The following is an 18,139-nucleotide window of genomic DNA, read 5'->3' on the forward strand; positions in this document are numbered from 1 at the left end:
ATTTTAGTCCATTTATCAGAATAATTTATAACCACCTTGTTGATTTAGGCAGTCATATCTATAATAGTATCATATATAATTCTCCCTTACATTAAACACTGCCGTTCTAATCTGTTTACCTTTAATGGATACCTTTAGTAATAACAGAAAATTCAAAATATTCCAGTGGCCAAGCCTATAAGCAAATGATGTGCACTGTCATCCGTGACTATTTCACCATACAATATGCCTCACCATTAAAATAAGAAACAAGTATTTGTATGTGTGCCAACTTCTGCTACACTAACTTAATTAGGGAAAATCTGAGAAGTGCTAGTAGGCAAGCCTATAAGCTTACGATGTTCACTTGCATCCGAGATATAATGCAACCCACCAGGAAGAGGAACTGTACGATATACCACCCCATTAAATACCAGAAAATATGTGGTTGGTTGTTAGCACCGACTTCAGTGAATGGAAGCAAATTAAGGTCCACACTATTAGCTTGGATTTGTTATAAAGGCTAAAAGGCTGCTCATGAATGACAAAGGCAGGGGACAGTGACAGTGCCCTAGTAAGCAGGACAGTGTACTAGAGACTGACCATATATACATATGATCTGCGACCAAGCTCCCTCTCCACCCAAGCTAGGACCAAGGAGAGCCGGGTAGTGGCTGCTGATGACTCAGCAGATAGACCTATAAGCTCCTCCAAACCTTCATCCTTAACTCACAAGGATGGTGACATTGCAGCAATCGAAAAAACTAATGAGTTTAGGCGGGACATGAACCTCAGTCTGGCGTTCACCAGTCAGGGACGTTACCACATCGGCCACCACAACCCTAGAAAACCAAAGGTCCATAGGAGCTAATTGAATTTTAGGATTGTAAGAGTTGCACAGAAGAAGATAACAAGCATAACAGAATGCGATGCTCTAAGAGATCATCCCAACTCTTTAGCACAATGCACCATCTGAACCCTTGAAGGCTAGTGCACTAAAACCATTATACAAAACTTGAGCAGTTACTTTTTTTACTTCCTTTGACGGCTGCTTCTCCGGTCCCATACAGCAGGGGAAACCCTGTCTCTACAGGATCTCCATTGTTGTTATATCTTGTTCGTTCAGAGTATTCAACATTTCATATCACATATTGCTCACTTACTATTGAATCGTCACTGTCATACGACTCATGGAATAAGAAAGTCTTCAGTTTCCTCTTGAAAGCCTTAATGTCTTCAATCATTCGGATGTCTCATGGGAGCATATTGTATAGACTCGGGGCCGCATATTTAAAGGCTCTGGAGCCTACAGTAGACATATATCTAGGTTCCAATAGTTTGTAACCATCTGTAACTATTCTTGTGTCAACACGATAGGTTGGCAATTCTCCTAAGTATTTTGGACGACTGGTTCTGATAACTTTGTGGGTTATTGTACATATTTTAAATTAAATTCTTGCTTTTATCGGCAGCCAGTGTAAATCAATTAGTATAGGGGTGATCCTTTCTCTAGATGCGACACTTTTTATCAGTCTTGCTCCTCAGCTTATTATGTTTTGTAATTTCTTAAGTTGTACTTTTGGTAAACTATAATAGATGGAGTTGCAGTAGTCAATCCTGGTAATCACACAGTTTATCACAAGTTTCTTTACAGAATTTCCATCCATATACTTTTCCATAAAAGTAATATTTTTTAGATGATAACCAGCATTTTTTACTACATTATGTATTTGGGCATTGAGAGACAAGTTACAATTAAGAAATACACCTAGATCACAAAATTTACTAGATATCGGCACCGAGTCATTATTTGTGTTCATTTGAATATCACCCAAGCTTCTCATGCTGTTTCTCTTACCCACCATCATGAATTCAGTATTGTTCTCATTTAATTTTAGTTGTTTAATTGCCATCCATTCTCTAACACTATCAAGGATTCAGTTTAGAGTTTCAGTAGTGTCATCTATATCATTTATGGAGGAGTAAAATTGTGTGTCATCTGCAAATAGTTTAAACTTCACACCATGCCTTTGTAGTATTTTCGATAGATCAATAGTATAGATGGAGAATAAGATAGGGCCAAGTACACTCTCCTGGAGTTGCCCTCTGTTTAAAGGTTCATATGATGAATAAGTTTTTCCAATTTGCACACAGTAATTTCTACCACCAAGTAGTCTTTTAGGTATTCGAAAGCTTGATCTTCAATGCCGATGGACCGTAGATCATTTAGTAGTAGTTCATGCACAACTGTATCAAAAGCCGCACAGAGATCGAGTAATATCAAAATAGCACATTTATTTTCATCCATCATTTCTAGCATATCATTTACAACAGAGCAGATGGCTGTTTCTGTAGAGTATAGTTTTCTGTAAGCAGATTGTTTGTCAGGCAAAGCTTCTATTACTTCTAAGTGACTGACTAATTGTTCAAGAATTGTGTATTCAAGCACTTTTGTAAAAGGATAGATTCAAAATAGGTCTATATGAGCTCAATTCCTGGTAGTCCAGAGCATTTTTCAGAACTGGTGTGACTATAGCCCTTTTCTTAGATTTGGGAAGATTATATTCATTAATGCTTGCATTTGTTTTTCTCATTATTATTTCAGCTAGACTAGAAGAGTTTCTCTCTCCAATTACTTCAGATACTGGCATACGATCGATCGTGCAGTTTGTTTTCTTATTTCTCTTGATAATCCTGGTGATGTCATCTTGTGTTATGTTGTTAAATCTTATTTAATTTTGTCTGTGTATCAGGTGTATCATTAATCTGATGTTGAGTATTTACAAATGACCTGGTTATATTTTCAATTTTGTTTTTAAAGAATACTAGAAAATAATTTGTTAGTTCCTGGTCACTGTATCCATCAGGTAGCTTCTTTTCTTTTTACATTTCCCATTATACCATTCAGGAGACGATGTAACTTATTTATGTCTGTTGCTGCTTCGCAGATCTTTCTCTTATAGCATTCACTTTTTTTTTCTTCTTAGTAGGTAGTTATATTGACACATAAAAGTTTTGTATTCTACCCAAGTACTTTCAGTTTTTAACAGATTCAACTTTCTTTCTATATGTCTTTTTTCCCTCTTTTACACTTAAGTCTCTCTATCAAACCAAGATTGGTCTTTAACAGTTATAGTCTTTTCCATTGGTGGGCACATGGTATCATATTCACTTTTACTCACTTTACTATAAGTGGTCGTAGAGTTAATACACATAGCTCCCAACAGACATTGTTTATCATGATCACAGGGAATGTTGATAGCATCATTTATTTTCTTTGTAACTTCTTCAATAAATACGGTTGGAGAAAAATTTTATTTATGTCTAAAGTTTATTTTCTTTACTATTGCATGTTTCTGTAGAGGTAGACTAAACGTAATAAGTTTGTGCACAGGGGAGATAGTACATTTCTCTTCAACATTTATATCAGATACAATATTATTCATTCTATCACTCAGAACTAGGTCCAACGTATGCCCCGTTAAAGTAGTTGTACAGTCAACATTATTCACTAGTCGATATGATTCTAATAACTAACTAAATGCCAAAGCATAAGGATTTGATGTGTCATCCATCCAAAGATTGAAGTCTCCACAAATAACTAATTCATTTTTCTCCATGATAATCATCTCAATGAATACACTGAATTCTTCAAAAAGGATATAAGTGTTTGTTCTCGGATGTTTGTAGGATATTTTTCTGGGTTTTTTTTTGCGCAAAGGTTATTTCTATATATTCAAAGCTTGTTACACTAGTTTTTTTTAACATTTTGAGATTGAGTATCCTTTATGAATAAAGTCTGACACCCCCACCAGACCTACCCTCTCTCGGTATGTGAAAGGTGTGTGTTTAACCATGCTTCAGATAATGCTAGTATGTCCAAATATTTCTCGTTTATCAATTCTCAATTTTGAATAGTTTTATTACCTACAGATTGTATATTTACATAGCCACAGGTTATGATGTCCTTAGTAACTGTAATCAGTATTTTCTGCAAGTATTTTCTATTCCAAGTCATAAACTTTGCAGTCTCTAGAATTTACTAAGTGGTCACTTGGTTTGTTTAACTTTGTGCAGTTAATACACTTTGACACTTGTGAATCACACTCCTTGGTGGAATGTTTTCCTGAATATTTCCCGCACACTTTATCATCATTCTTAGACTTGCAATCTTTTTCAAGATGTCCATACCTCTGACAGTGGTAGCAGGTGATCATGTGGTACCTATCACGTATGTTATAAGTACCCCATCTTAACAAAACGTTGTCCCCATTATCATGAATAGCCCTTTGTACTTCAGGATCACATTTCAGCACATAGTGGGTAGTCCCACCTGAAGCATTTTCCTTTAGGACTACACTTATCTTCTCTTCTATATTTTGGATTTGGTCCAGGCAACAATTTATTTGGATCACAGCATTTACTACATCATCTTCATCACTGTACACATTGCATATCATTATTTTTGGTTTTAGTTTTCCGATTTTTCTCATTTCAGTGTCGGCAACCAATGTCTGAATTTTGTTTGCAGCCTCTTCTCTGATAATTTTGTTTGCAAAGTTTATGTCAACATTTCCATTCGAAGTTGACCTCATATTAAGTATAGGCTAGGGTTCAAAATTAGGCAGGATAGGTTAGAATTTCTGTTTTGGCCTATAAAATCACTTGACTTATAGTACATGTACAAATGAAGTTGAAGAGGTCAAGAGCTTATGAAGCTTATTTTTATCAAAATGGTGGTAGCGTCCTTGCCTGGTGAATGCCAGACTGGGGTTCCAAGTCCCGCTCAAACTCGTTAGTTCCTTTGGTCGCTACAACCTCACCCTCCTTGTGAGCTCTAAGAATGGGGGATTGGGGGAGCCTATAGGTCTATCTGCTGAGTCATCAGCAGCCACTGCCTGCCCCTCCTTGGTCCTAACTTGGATGGAGAGGGGCTTGGGTGCTGATATGTAATATGGTCAGTCTCTAGGGGCATTGGTTTGCTTGATAGGGCAATGTCACTGTCCCTTGCCTCCGCCATTCATGAGCGGCGTTTAAACCTTTAAACCTTTGAAGTCTGAAGGATCGTTAACAGCTATGGTTTTGTTAATGGTTGGCATGATATTTCCAATTTCATACCCATTAAAATCAAATAGCCTAATCTGGATTGTATCCTGAACTACAAACTAGTTTCCTTTTTAAGAATGGATTTTCCAATCTACCCTCGATTTTTAATTGATTACTATGAAATTAAATTTTGATATTCAATAAAAAAATTGCGGAATACTCTAAATCCCTCTACTATAAACCTCTCAAAAGGTGACAATTCAAGTATATTCCCCATTCATTATCCTGCATAAAAAGATTCCCTTTTGTTTACACTTGCAACACATTATAAGAACAAACCTTTCAAGAATAAGGTTAGAGAATCGAAAGAAAAGGGAATAGAATTAGAGACTTTTTTTTAATTTGAGCTAATAATATAGCGATTAAAATCTACAGTATAACATTATGAAAACTGTGAAGGATAAATTGTTATGGCAAACATCTAGAGATGACACAGAACAATAAGTATCAGAAATGACCTAAAGTAACTTTTTGTATACCTTACCATAAAAATAAGTTTCCTCAAAGACTAGATATCTCATTTGACTAGAGCTCTCTCATATTCACCACTGCTCCTTTCCCTCTGGTATACTACTAAAGGTATTATTGTTTACTAAACAGTAAATGTCTTGGGCTTTGAACAGGGCTCACTGCAATTCTGAATGATTCATCCAAAAGCTTACTGAAGTTTATTTAGAAATTTATTGAAAATTACCTTCTATTCTACCAAAACTGTACAATATTCATGATATATTTTCAGCAAGTGGTTGATCATGAACACTGTAGAGAACTCAAAGCTTAAGTTTAAAATGTAAATAAAATTACAAAAATGTAAAGAGAGAAAAGAAAAAATATATATTACTTGTAACTATTTTGGATAACTTAATTTCATTAAATTGATTATGAATATATAATCGTTCAAACATGGAATGTGTTGTAAAATTAAAACTGTGAAAAATACTTTGAAGTTGAAGCGATAAAACAGATCAGCATAAATGCCAACTCAGTTGTAGTCAAAAGCCCAGGGAAGCAAGACTTTCCACTCCAAGTGAGTCTCTTGTCAATCATTTACTTTTATCTGAAATTGCCAATTGTCAAAATAAGTCATTTTACTTAGTGATTGTAAATGCTATAACTTAGTAATCATAAGTTAAGAATTCCTTGTTTCTCTGTTGGCATGAGTAAGTAGTCAACACCTTGGCAATTTTCCCTAGGAGATCATCTGTGGGTAAATGTTTAAGCTACCTATCAACTTGGAACCTGAAATTGTGATTGTCTCATAAAATATATAACATCCAATAGTAAACAACAAGTACGTTCAAAGTGGTATCATGGATTAATAGTATGATTCATATTTTGAAATCTCTCTCTCTCTCTCTCTCTCTCTCTCTCTCTCTCTCTCTCTCTCTCTCTCTCTCTCTCTCTCTCTCTCTTTTTGTTCCCTTTCATTTCATGTAGCATTCAATATATATCATTGCAGATCTTGCAAGTCCAAAAACTTCTTGGTACCATGATGATGTCAGCTGATCAGTTTTGTTTGCACTTTTTCCTAACGGTCCTCGAACCGTGATATCATAGTGTGACGCTACAACACTTGATCGCAAGTATCAGCTGGAGGATGGCAAAAACCTCGAGCAAGAAACGACTAGTGTGATTCCAGCTTAACAGAGTATTGTTGATGTAATTTCCTAACTTATACAGTAATGACTGCCGACTTCATACTCATAGTTTCATAGTTTCCTGTTTTGACTTGTGTTCTTTGGCAATTTCAATACAGTCCTGTACAGTATTATCTGCTGATTTATTTATAATGTTAAATTCCATAGTTTTACTATCAAGTTTTGACATTATGTTGTATTTGGTGATTTGTAACTCTAATTTTCACATTTTAATTTGTGTTCTTTTAAAAACTTTATTAGTGTACACTATTATTTGAAGATTTCTAAAGCTAAATTTCATGTTATGACTTGCGCTTTTTAACGTTTCGCTGTATTTGGCGATTTGTAAATATAAATTTAAAATTCTAATTGGCGTTCTTTTAAAAACTTTATTAGTGTACACTATCATTTGAAGATTTCTAAAGCTAAATTTCATGCTATGACTTGCGCTTTTTAACGTTTCGCTGTATTTGGCGATTTGTAAATATAAATTTAAAATTCTAATTTGTGTTCTTTGGCAATTTGCCAATTTCTAATGCTAAATTTCATGCTTTGAATTGCAACTTTTAACATTACACTATATTTGGTGATTTCTAATTATAAATTTCTTCTTTTAACTTGTGTTGTTAGGCAATTTTTTGTGTTTAAGAAATTCTATGTCAAATTTAGCGTTTTCACATTATAAGAAATTTGCGAATAACAAAAACATGGATAACACGAGTTTACTGTAGTACTAAAGAGCTGACTGGATCATGGAAAAGCAAATCCTTTGCAATAAAAAGATCTGAAGTAATTTGAAAGAGCGTAGACTCATGAAGCACTGTTTACCTTCAGACCCTTTACTAATGGTATACTAGAACCTCTAGAATGCTTTATCAGTTAAACTAGGTTTTCAAATAGGGGAGGTTAGGCTAGAATTGCTGCCTTTGCCCAAAGGCAAAAATCTAGTTAAAGCTTATGAGAATTGCTACTACTGAATTCAAATCATGGAAATCTATTAGCTTGGTCCACTACAAATTTTTTCCTTAACTAAAGAATGCTTTACAATTTGTTTGAGGACTTTCAAGAGCATGCATCCAGACACAAACTAAAAAAAAAATACTCAATAACAGATATTCTTAAGTTATTATGCTCACCACAGCAATTGTCCAAAACACAAACCTGTTCTTGACATATGATACCAAGAGTGACAAAATGAGGATCAGACCAACAACTCTCACTGCCAAACAATGCTCTATAAACTCAATATTCCACTGAAGGTTCAGGGCTATTACACTGAAGGAAATAGGAAAATTTTATATTTTAGGGTAAGTGTCAACATCTAACCAGCTTTGAGAAATATGCAATATGAAAGTGAGGAATGTTCATAGAAATAATTATATCCATCTTTTTATATCAGTAAGGAAAGATTCTAGGTGAGTTAGTTAATCTTGATTTAGTAGGAAAAAATTAGAATACCTGAGTTCACCAGAGGTACTTAAATGAGGCACTTAACCCTGGCCGTATCACAGTCTGACTAATTCCAACATAAAATAGAGTTGAGCATAACTTTATCATTCCAAGTGATATTTTAGAGATGATTGCCAATATAGATAAAAACAAGTTAAATTTACTTAGGTTCAATACTTGTGGTAAAAAAAAAAAAATGTTCATAAAAATAATGGAATCCCTTTCTGATTTTTCATTGTTAATAAATACTTAAATCAAGAAAAACATCCTTTGCTAACCAGATTCTTGTAGAATTTCATAAACAAGTTATAATAGCTTGAGGGCTTTGCATTCTGACCTTTAATCAAACTCTATAGAAATCAATCAGCTTGATAGGGTTTTTTAAACTATACAAAACAGCAATGTTACACTACAGAAAAAACAATAATTTCATAAATAGATTTTGTCATTTCAATACTTATATGAGAGTCGTTTTGCCAATGTTCTTCAACTGAATGCCACCTGATATCAAAGAAAAAAGAAAAAAAAATTGGGATCTTTCACCACCTTATATATCCTCTCCCTAGTGGTGGCTAACTGTCCTTAACCATCATTTATCAGCTAACTGTCCTTAAAAACCAACTATCAGCTAACTGTCATAGAACACCATCTATCAGCTAACTGTCCTTAAACATCATCTATCAGCTAACTGTCCTAGAACACCCTCTATCAGCTAACTGTCCTTAAACATCATCTATAAGCTAACAGTCCTTAAACTCAATGTATCAGCTAACTGTCCTAGAACACCATCTACCAGCTAACTGTCCTTGAATACCATCTATTAGCTAACTGTCCTTAAACACCATCTATCAGCTAACTGCCATAGAACACCATCTATCAGCTAACTCTCCTTAAACACCATCTATCAGCTAACTGTCCTTAAAAATCATCTATCAGTTAACTGTCCTTAAATACCATCTATCAGTTATCTGTCCTTAAACACCATCTATCAGCTAACTGTCCTAGAACACCACCTATCAGCTATCTGTCCTTAAACATCATCTATCAGCTAACTGCCCTAGAACACCATCTATCAGCTAACTGTCCTTAAACACCATCTATCAGCTAACTGTCCTTAAACACCATCTATCAGCTAACTGTCCTAGAACACCATCTATCAGCTAGCAGTCCTAGAACACCATCTATCAGCTAACTGTCCTAGAACACCATGTATCAGCTAACTCTCCTTAAACACCATCTATCAGCTAACTCCTTAAACACCATCTATCAGCTAACTGCCCTAGAACACCATCTATCAGCTAACTGTCCTTAAACACCATCTATCAGTTAACTGTCCTTAAACACCATCTATCAGCTAACTGTTCTAGAACACCATCTATCAGCTAACTGTCCTAGAACACCATCTATCAGCTAACTGTCCTTAAACACCATCTATCAGCTAACTGCCCTAGAACACCATCTATCAGCTAACTGTCCTTAAACACCATCTATCAGTTAACTGTCCTTAAACACCATCTATCAGCTAACTGTTCTAGAACACCATCTATCAGCTAACTGTCCTAGAACACCACCTATCAGCTATCTGTCCTTAAACATCATCTATCAGCTAACTGTTCTAGAACACCATCTATCAGCTAACTGTCCTAGAACACCATCTATCAGCTAACTGTCCTAGAACACCACCTATCAGCTAACTGCCCTAAAACACCATCTATCAGATAACTGTCCTTAAACACCATCTATCAGCTAACTGTCCTTAAACACCATCTATCAGCTAACTGTCCTAGAACACCATCTATCAGCTAGCAGTCCTAGAACACCATCTATCAGCTAACTGTCCTAGAACACCATCTATCAGCTAACTGTCCTTAAACACCATCTATCAGCTAACTGTCCTTAAACACCATCTATCAGCTAACTCTCCTTAAACACCATCTATCAGCTAACTGTCCTTAAACACTATCTATCAGCTAACTGCACTAGAACACCATCTATCAGCTAACTGTCCTTAAACACCATCTATCAGCTAACTGTCCTTAAACACCATCTATCAGCTAACTGTCCTAGAACACCATCTATTAGCTAGCAGTCCTAGAACACCATCTATCAGCTAACTGTCCTAGAACACCATCTATCAGCTAACTGTCCTAGAACACAATGTATCAGCTAACTCTCCTTAAACACCATCTATCAGCTAACTGTCCTAGAACACCATCTATCAGCTAGCAGTCCTAGAACACCATCTATCAGCTAACTATCCTAGAACACTATCTATCAGCTAACTGTCCTAGAACACCATCTATCAGCTAACTCTCCTTAAACATCATCTATCAGTTAACTGTCCTTAAACACCATCTATCAGCTAACTGTCCTTAAACATCATCTATCAGTTGACTGTCCTTAAACACCACCTATAAGCTAACTGTCCTTAAACATCATCTATCAGCTAACTGTCCTAGAACACCATCTATCAGCTAGCAGTCCTAGAACACCATCTATCAGCTAACTGTCCTAGAACACCATCTATCAGCTAACTGTCCTAGAACACCATCTATCAGCTAACTGTCCTAGAACACCATCTATCAGCTAACTGTCCTAGAACACCATCTATCAGCTAACTGTCCTAGAACACCATCTATCAGCTAACTGTCCTAGAACACCATCTATCAGCTAACTGTCCTAGAACACCATCTATCAGCTAACTGTCCTAGAACACCATCTATCAGCTAACTCTCCTTAAACAACATCTATCAGCTAACTGTCCTTAAACACCATCTATCAGCTAACTGTCCTAGAACACCATCTATCAGCTAACTCTCCTTAAACAACATCTATCAGCTAACTGTCCTTAAACACCATCTATCAGCTAACTGTCCTAGAACACCATCTATCAGCTAACTGTCCTAGAACACCATCTATCAGCTAACTCTCCTTAAACAACATCTATCAGCTAACTCTCCTTAAACAACATCTATCAGCTAACTGTCCTTAAACACCATCTATCAGCTAACTATCCTAGAACACTATCTATCAGCTAGCAGTCCTAGAACACCATCTATCAGCTAACTATCCTAGAACACTATCTATCAGCTAACTGTCCTAGAACACCATCTATCAGCTAACTCTCCTTAAACAACATCTATCAGCTAACTGTCCTTAAACACCACCTATCAGCTAACTGTCCTTAAACACCATCTATCAGCTAACTGTCCTAGAACACCATCTATCAGCTAGCAGTCCTAGAACACCATCTATCAGCTAACTCTCCTTAAACAACATCTATCAGCTAACTCTCCTTAAACAACATCTATCAGCTAACTGTCCTTAAACACCATCTATCAGCTAACTGTCCTAGAACACCATCTATCAGCTAACTGTCCTAGAACATCATCTATCAGCTAACTCTCCTTAAACAACATCTATCAGCTAACTGTCCTTAAACACCATCTATCAGCTAACTGTCCTAGAACACCATCTATCAGCTAACTGTCCTTAAACAACATCTATCAGCTAACTCTCCTTAAACACCACCTATCAGCTAACTGTCCTTAAACACCATCTATCAGCTAACTGTCCTAGAACACCATCTATCAGCTAGCAGTCCTAGAACACCATCTATCAGCTAACTATCCTAGAACACTATCTATCAGCTAACTGTCCTAGAACACCATCTATCAGCTAACTCTCCTTAAACATCATCTATCAGCTAACTGTCCTAGAACACCATTTATCAGCTAGCAGTCCTAGAACACCATCTATCAGCTAACTCTCCTTAAACATCATCTATCAGCTAACTGTCCTAGAACACCATCTATCAGCTAACTGTCCTAGAACACCATCTATCAGCTAACTCTCCTTAAACAACATCTATCAGCTAACTCTCCTTAAACAACATCTATCAGCTAACTGTCCTTAAACACCATCTATCAGCTAACTATCCTAGAACACTATCTATCAGCTAGCAGTCCTAGAACACCATCTATCAGCTAACTATCCTAGAACACTATCTATCAGCTAACTGTCCTAGAACACCATCTATCAGCTAACTCTCCTTAAACAACATCTATCAGCTAACTCTCCTTAAACACCACCTATCAGCTAACTGTCCTTAAACACCATCTATCAGCTAACTGTCCTAGAACACCATCTATCAGCTAGCAGTCCTAGAACACCATCTATCAGCTAACTATCCTAGAACACTATCTATCAGCTAACTGTCCTAGAACACCATCTATCAGCTAACTCTCCTTAAACATCATCTATCAGCTAACTGTCCTAGAACACCATTTATCAGCTAGCAGTCCTAGAACACCATCTATCAGCTAACTCTCCTTAAACATCATCTATCAGTTAACTGTCCTTAAACACCATCTATCAGCTAACTGTCCTTAAACATCATCTATCAGTTGACTGTCCTTAAACACCACCTATCAGCTAACTGTCCTTAAACACCATCTATCAGCTAACTGTCCTAGAACACCATCTATCAGCTAGCAGTCCTAGAACACCATCTATCAGCTAACTGTCCTAGAACACCATCTATCAGCTAACTGTCCTAGAACACCATGTATCAGCTAACTCTCCTTAAACACCATCTATCATCTAACTGTCCTAGAACACCATTTATCAGCTAGCAGTCCTAGAACACCATCTATCAGCTAACTCTCCTTAAACATCATCTATCAGTTAACTGTCCTTAAACACCATCTATCAGCTAACTGTCCTTAAACATCATCTATCAGTTGACTGTCCTTAAACACCACCTATCAGCTAACTGTCCCTAAACACCATCTATCAGCTAACTGTCCTAGAACACCATCTATCAGCTAGCAGTCCTAGAACACCATCTATCAGCTAACTGTCCTTAAACACCATCTATCAGTTAACTGTCCTTAAACAACATCTATCAGCTAACTGTCCTTAAACACCATCTATCAGCTAACTGTCCTAGAACACCATCTATCAGCTAACTCTCCTTAAACAACATCTATCAGCTAACTCTCCTTAAACACCATCTATCAGCTAACTGTCCTTAAACACCATCTATCAGCTAACTGTCCTACAACACCATCTATCAGCTAACTCTCCTTAAACATCATCTATCAGTTAGCTGTCCTTAAACACCATCTATCAGCTAACTGTCCTAGAACACCATCTATCAGCTAACTCTCCTTGAACACCATCTATCAGCTAACAGTCCTAGAACACCATCTATCGGCTAACTCTCCTTAAACACCATCTATCAGCTAACTGTCCTTAAACACTGTCTATCAGCTAACTGTCCTTAAACACCGTCTATCAGCTAACTGTCCTTATACACTGTTTTATTGTTAATTTGTTCTCATCATTTATTTATATACTTATTTCCTTTCCTCACTGGGCTATTTTCCCCTATTGGAGCCCTTGGGCTTATATCATCTTGCTTTTCTAACTAGGGTTGTAGCTTGGCTGGTAATAATAACAACAATAATAATAATAATAATAATAATAATAATAATCTATCAGGTAACTGTCCTTAAACACCATCTATCAGCTAACTTCCCTTAAACACCATCTATCAGCTAACTTCCCTTAAACATCATCTATCAGCTAACTGTCCTTAAAAACCATCTATCAGCTAACTTCCCTTAAACACCATCTATCAGCTAACTTCCCTTAAACATCATCTATCAGCTAACTGTCCTTAAAAACCATCTATCAGCTAACTGTCCTTAAAACCCATCTATCAGCTAACTTCCCTTTAACATCATCTATCAGCTAACTGTCCTTAAACATCATCTATCAGGTAGCTGTCCTTAAACATCATCTATCAGCTAACTGTCCTTAAAAACCATCTATCAGCTAACTTCCCTTAAACATCATCTATCAGCTAACTTCCCTTAAACACCATCTATCAGCTAACTGTCCTTATACACCATCTATTAGCTAACTGTCCTTGAACACCATCTATAAGATAACTGTCCTGGAACACCATCTATCAGCTAACTGTCCTTAAACACCATCTATCAGCTAACTGTCCTTAAACACCGTCTATCAGCTAACTGTCCTAGAACATCATCTATCAGCTAACTGTCCTAGAACACCATCTATCAGCTAACTGTCCTTAAACACCATCTATAAGCTAACTGTCCTGGAACACCGTCTATCAGCTAACTGTCCTTAAACACCATCTATCAGCTAACTGTTCTAGAACACCATCTATCAGCTAACTGTCCTAGAACACCATCTATCAGCTAACTGTCCTTAAACACCATCTATAAGCTAACTGTCCTGGAACACCGTCTATCAGCTAACTGTCCTTAAACACCATCTATCAGCTTACTGTCCTTAAACACCGTCTATCAGCTAACTGTCCTAGAACATCATCTATCAGCTAACTGTCCTTAAACACCATCTATCAGCTAACTGTCCTTAAACACCATCTATCAGCTAACTGTCCTTGAACACTGTCTATCAGCTAACTGTCCATAAACACCGTCTATCAGCTAACTGTCCTAGAACATCATCTATCAGCTAACTGTCCTAGAACACCACCTATCAGCTATCTGTCCTTAAACACCATCTATCAGCTAACTGTCCTAGAACACCATCTATCAGCTAACTGTCCTTAAACACCATCTATCAGCTAACTGTTCTAGAACACCATCTATCAGCTAACTGTCCTAGAACACCACCTATCAGCTAACTGTCCTTAAACACCATCTATCAGCTAACTGTCCTTAAACACCATCTATCAGCTAACTGTCCTAGAACACCACCTATCAGCTATCTGTCCTTAAACACCATCTATCAGCTAACTGTCCTAGAACACCCTCTATCAGCTAACTGTCCTTAAACACCATCTATCAGCTAACTGTCCTTAAACACCATCTATCAGCTAACTGTCCTAGAACACCATCTATCAGCTAACTGTCCTTAAACACCATCTATCAGCTAACTGTCCTTAAACACCATCTACTAGCTAACTGTCCTTAAACACCATCTATCAGCTAACTGTCCTTGAACACTGTCTATCAGCTAACTGTCCATAAACACCGTCTATCAGCTAACTGTCCTAGAACACCATCTATCAGCTAACTGTCCTTAAACACCATCTATCAGCTAACTGTCCTTGAACACTGTCTATCAGCTAACTGTCCTTAAACACCGTCTATCAGCTAACTGTCCTTATACTCCATCTATCAGGTAATTGTCCTAGAACACCATCTATCAGCTAACTGTCCTTAAACACCGTCTTATCAGCTAACTGTCCTTAAACACTGTCTATCTGCTGTCCTTAAAAGCCGTTTATCAGCTAACCTTCCTTATACTCCATCTATCAAGTAACTGTCCTAGAACACCATCTATCAGCTAACTGTCCTAGAACCCAACCTATTGGGAGGAGTATCAGCACCTGATAACATGCGTTTAGCATCATATAAAATAAGTCATAGTAGACCTCTAAATATCTTAAAATACTTCTCTGAAAATCACTGAAACTGGGAATAGGGAAGGGGAATAAATGATTCGCCGCTAAGCATTGAAATAATAAATTTTATTACCAAATTTCTGGTTATTTCAATGAATCTTATTGTTACCATTTGACAAGGCCTTAATAGAGGAATCGTTCAGTTAGTTTCATAAAATTGGAAGTGTCCCATAAGAGCAGTAAAGTTATTCAAGCCCATCATTTTCACTACAAAAACACTATTCTCTACCAATTTCCAGTTTTCTAGACAAAGGAGAAGAAACCTGATCCAAAATTTCTCCACAATTCATTCTCTTCTTTTCTCTAACGTTTCTACAATCTCTATCATGAACCCTTTAACCCCTTTAGATACTCAACTGACAGGGCACATAACCATATTTCAAAACAAGAAGAATACGTACCTTGCCAATCTTGCTCCAATTCCAAATATAAAAATAAAAGAAACAAATAAAATATCAAAATAATGGTGAATTTAAAAGTCATGGATATGCAGTCTATATTGGTATACCCACCTTATCAGGAAGAGATAACTTTGAGGGAGAGACATCTTTGTTGTTGATGTTTTGTTAGGAAGTTGGGATGCATTCTCTTTGAGAATGTTAGCAAATGACTCTCAGGTTAGATTACCTTTAATAATATTTTAAAATGCAGTAAACTCTATACTGAATATTCAATTGAAGATAAACGTTAAAAAGTTGGAAAACAATTATATGAAATTTACACAGCTAAATTGTTATCATGCACAGATTGATAAAACTGGCCCATGAAAGTAAGTTGTAAACAGTTTCACTTCAAACTATTTTGTCTGCAGTCAATAAAATATTTATTATGGCAATTCTAAAAAATAAAATTTATACAAACATTATTATATCATCAAAATGGTTCTGTAACTTATACTATATAGCCATATCTTCAAACTCAGTCATTACTAATGAGTATACAACAGGCAACATACAAAAGTTGGTTGAATATCAAATGAGAGAACATTATTTCATATTATACCACATATTACAACTTATTCTCAATTTTATTTTACTGAGGCGTATGTTCACTGACTCGCAGAGGTGCCCTTTCGGCTCGGAAAAGTTTCCTGATAGCTGATTGTTTGGACAAAATAATACTAACCAATCAGCTAGTAGGAAAATTTTCTAAAAAGGTACCCCTGCGAGCCGGTGCAAATGCAACTTGATAAAAAAAAATGAGTATACTAGGGAATGGTTCACAAAAATATCATATTCAGGAGCATAAATACAACCATATAAAAAATAATACAGTATTTTATATAAGATAAAATGTGTTTATTACATAAGACTACTGTAAGAATATATAATTCTTCTACTTTGCGAATAAACACTATTAAATTACAATCGGCTTTCAAACAATAATATAATCACCATAAAAATCTGTTGCTTGTCAAATTAACAAATTCCTGTACTCATGAATCACTATCCCCATTGACTTTCTTGCTTTCACATCACTCAAAATATTTGAATAAAGAGCTACCTTCTGTAATCCACTAGCATCTTTCCAACACAATGAAATATATATGGCACTTAAAAAATTAAGTTCTTAAAACAGAACTTTAGTAATTTGCATTTGTATAAGTATACTTATAATGTGGAGGAACTTGGAGAATACTAGTCCAGGGCATTTGTTCTTGGACCTGAGGTTGCAAAGGAGGTGGTGCAATTCCTTTTGGGCGTTGGGGCACAGATGGGGTTGCACTGGGATGAACAACAAACTCCATTCCATTCTGCGAAACTTTTGGAACCTTTTTGCTACTTGGCTTTGATGGCTTCTTAATACCTTTAGTCCGCTGAGAAGGTAGATGAGTACGTCGGTATTCCTGCCGATATTTATTTGCAGTTCTAGCGAGCGTCGAAGGGCTCGGTAAACTCACAGGAGGCAAATTTAGGGCAAGATGTGACTGCATCACTTCATTAACAATAGTAGTGGCAGATGTGTCTGGACGTGCCAATGCCTGTCTTTTCACCTCAACACTGATTTGCTTTTTTGTAACGCTTGCGTGGTCTTTAGGCTCGCACCTATGTCTTTGGGGTCCGACTGTGAAAGTACCCGGATCAAAGCCAACCTGCTGCACAGAGCCACAACACGTTAGGTGTTTATTCCGTATTGTGCATCTCCATCTACAGCCCTGAGAACTTGTTTTGTCTCTTATATATGTATAGCCTAGACTATCGGCTAACAAATCCTTCCCACGGTTGGTTCCACCCTTTAGCAAAGTGAAGTTTATTGATGGTTTTTCTTCAATAATATCAAAATGCGTACACCTAGGAATATCAGTCGAAACTCCAGAGGTTGCATCAACAGAATTCTGTCCCGATTTCTTTATAACCTGCACATCATAAAATTTGTGTTATTCTAAATATACACAAACTTGGTGGGTAAACACACATAAACAAATAAATAGTTTACTGAAATTATTAAACCAGATAAACTTACGAATGTCTTTCTTTCAAATGAACAAGTTTATAAAATC

At 36.5% G+C, this 18,139-nt stretch overlaps 1 protein-coding gene across 5 annotated transcripts in view; it reads right to left on the minus strand.

The window, feature by feature from the left end:
- The window catches only part of LOC137631814 (uncharacterized), a 167,287-nt gene that overhangs the window by 7,565 nt on the left and 141,583 nt on the right, over positions 1 to 18,139 (minus strand). Inside the window, exon 6 of one of the 5 annotated variants that reach the window (XM_068363811.1) lies at positions 15,607 to 17,995. The exons of the other annotated variants lie outside the window; for them this stretch is intronic. Within the exon in view, the coding sequence (XP_068219912.1) occupies positions 17,222 to 17,995 (774 nt within the window). The 3' untranslated portion in view covers positions 15,607 to 17,221. Of the gene's footprint in view, positions 1 to 15,606; positions 17,996 to 18,139 lie in introns of those variants that run through there. 5 annotated transcript variants of the gene reach the window in all.

Source organism: Palaemon carinicauda, chromosome 40 (genome assembly GCF_036898095.1).
Source record: "Palaemon carinicauda isolate YSFRI2023 chromosome 40, ASM3689809v2, whole genome shotgun sequence".
Classification (NCBI taxonomy): domain Eukaryota; kingdom Metazoa; phylum Arthropoda; class Malacostraca; order Decapoda; family Palaemonidae; genus Palaemon; species Palaemon carinicauda.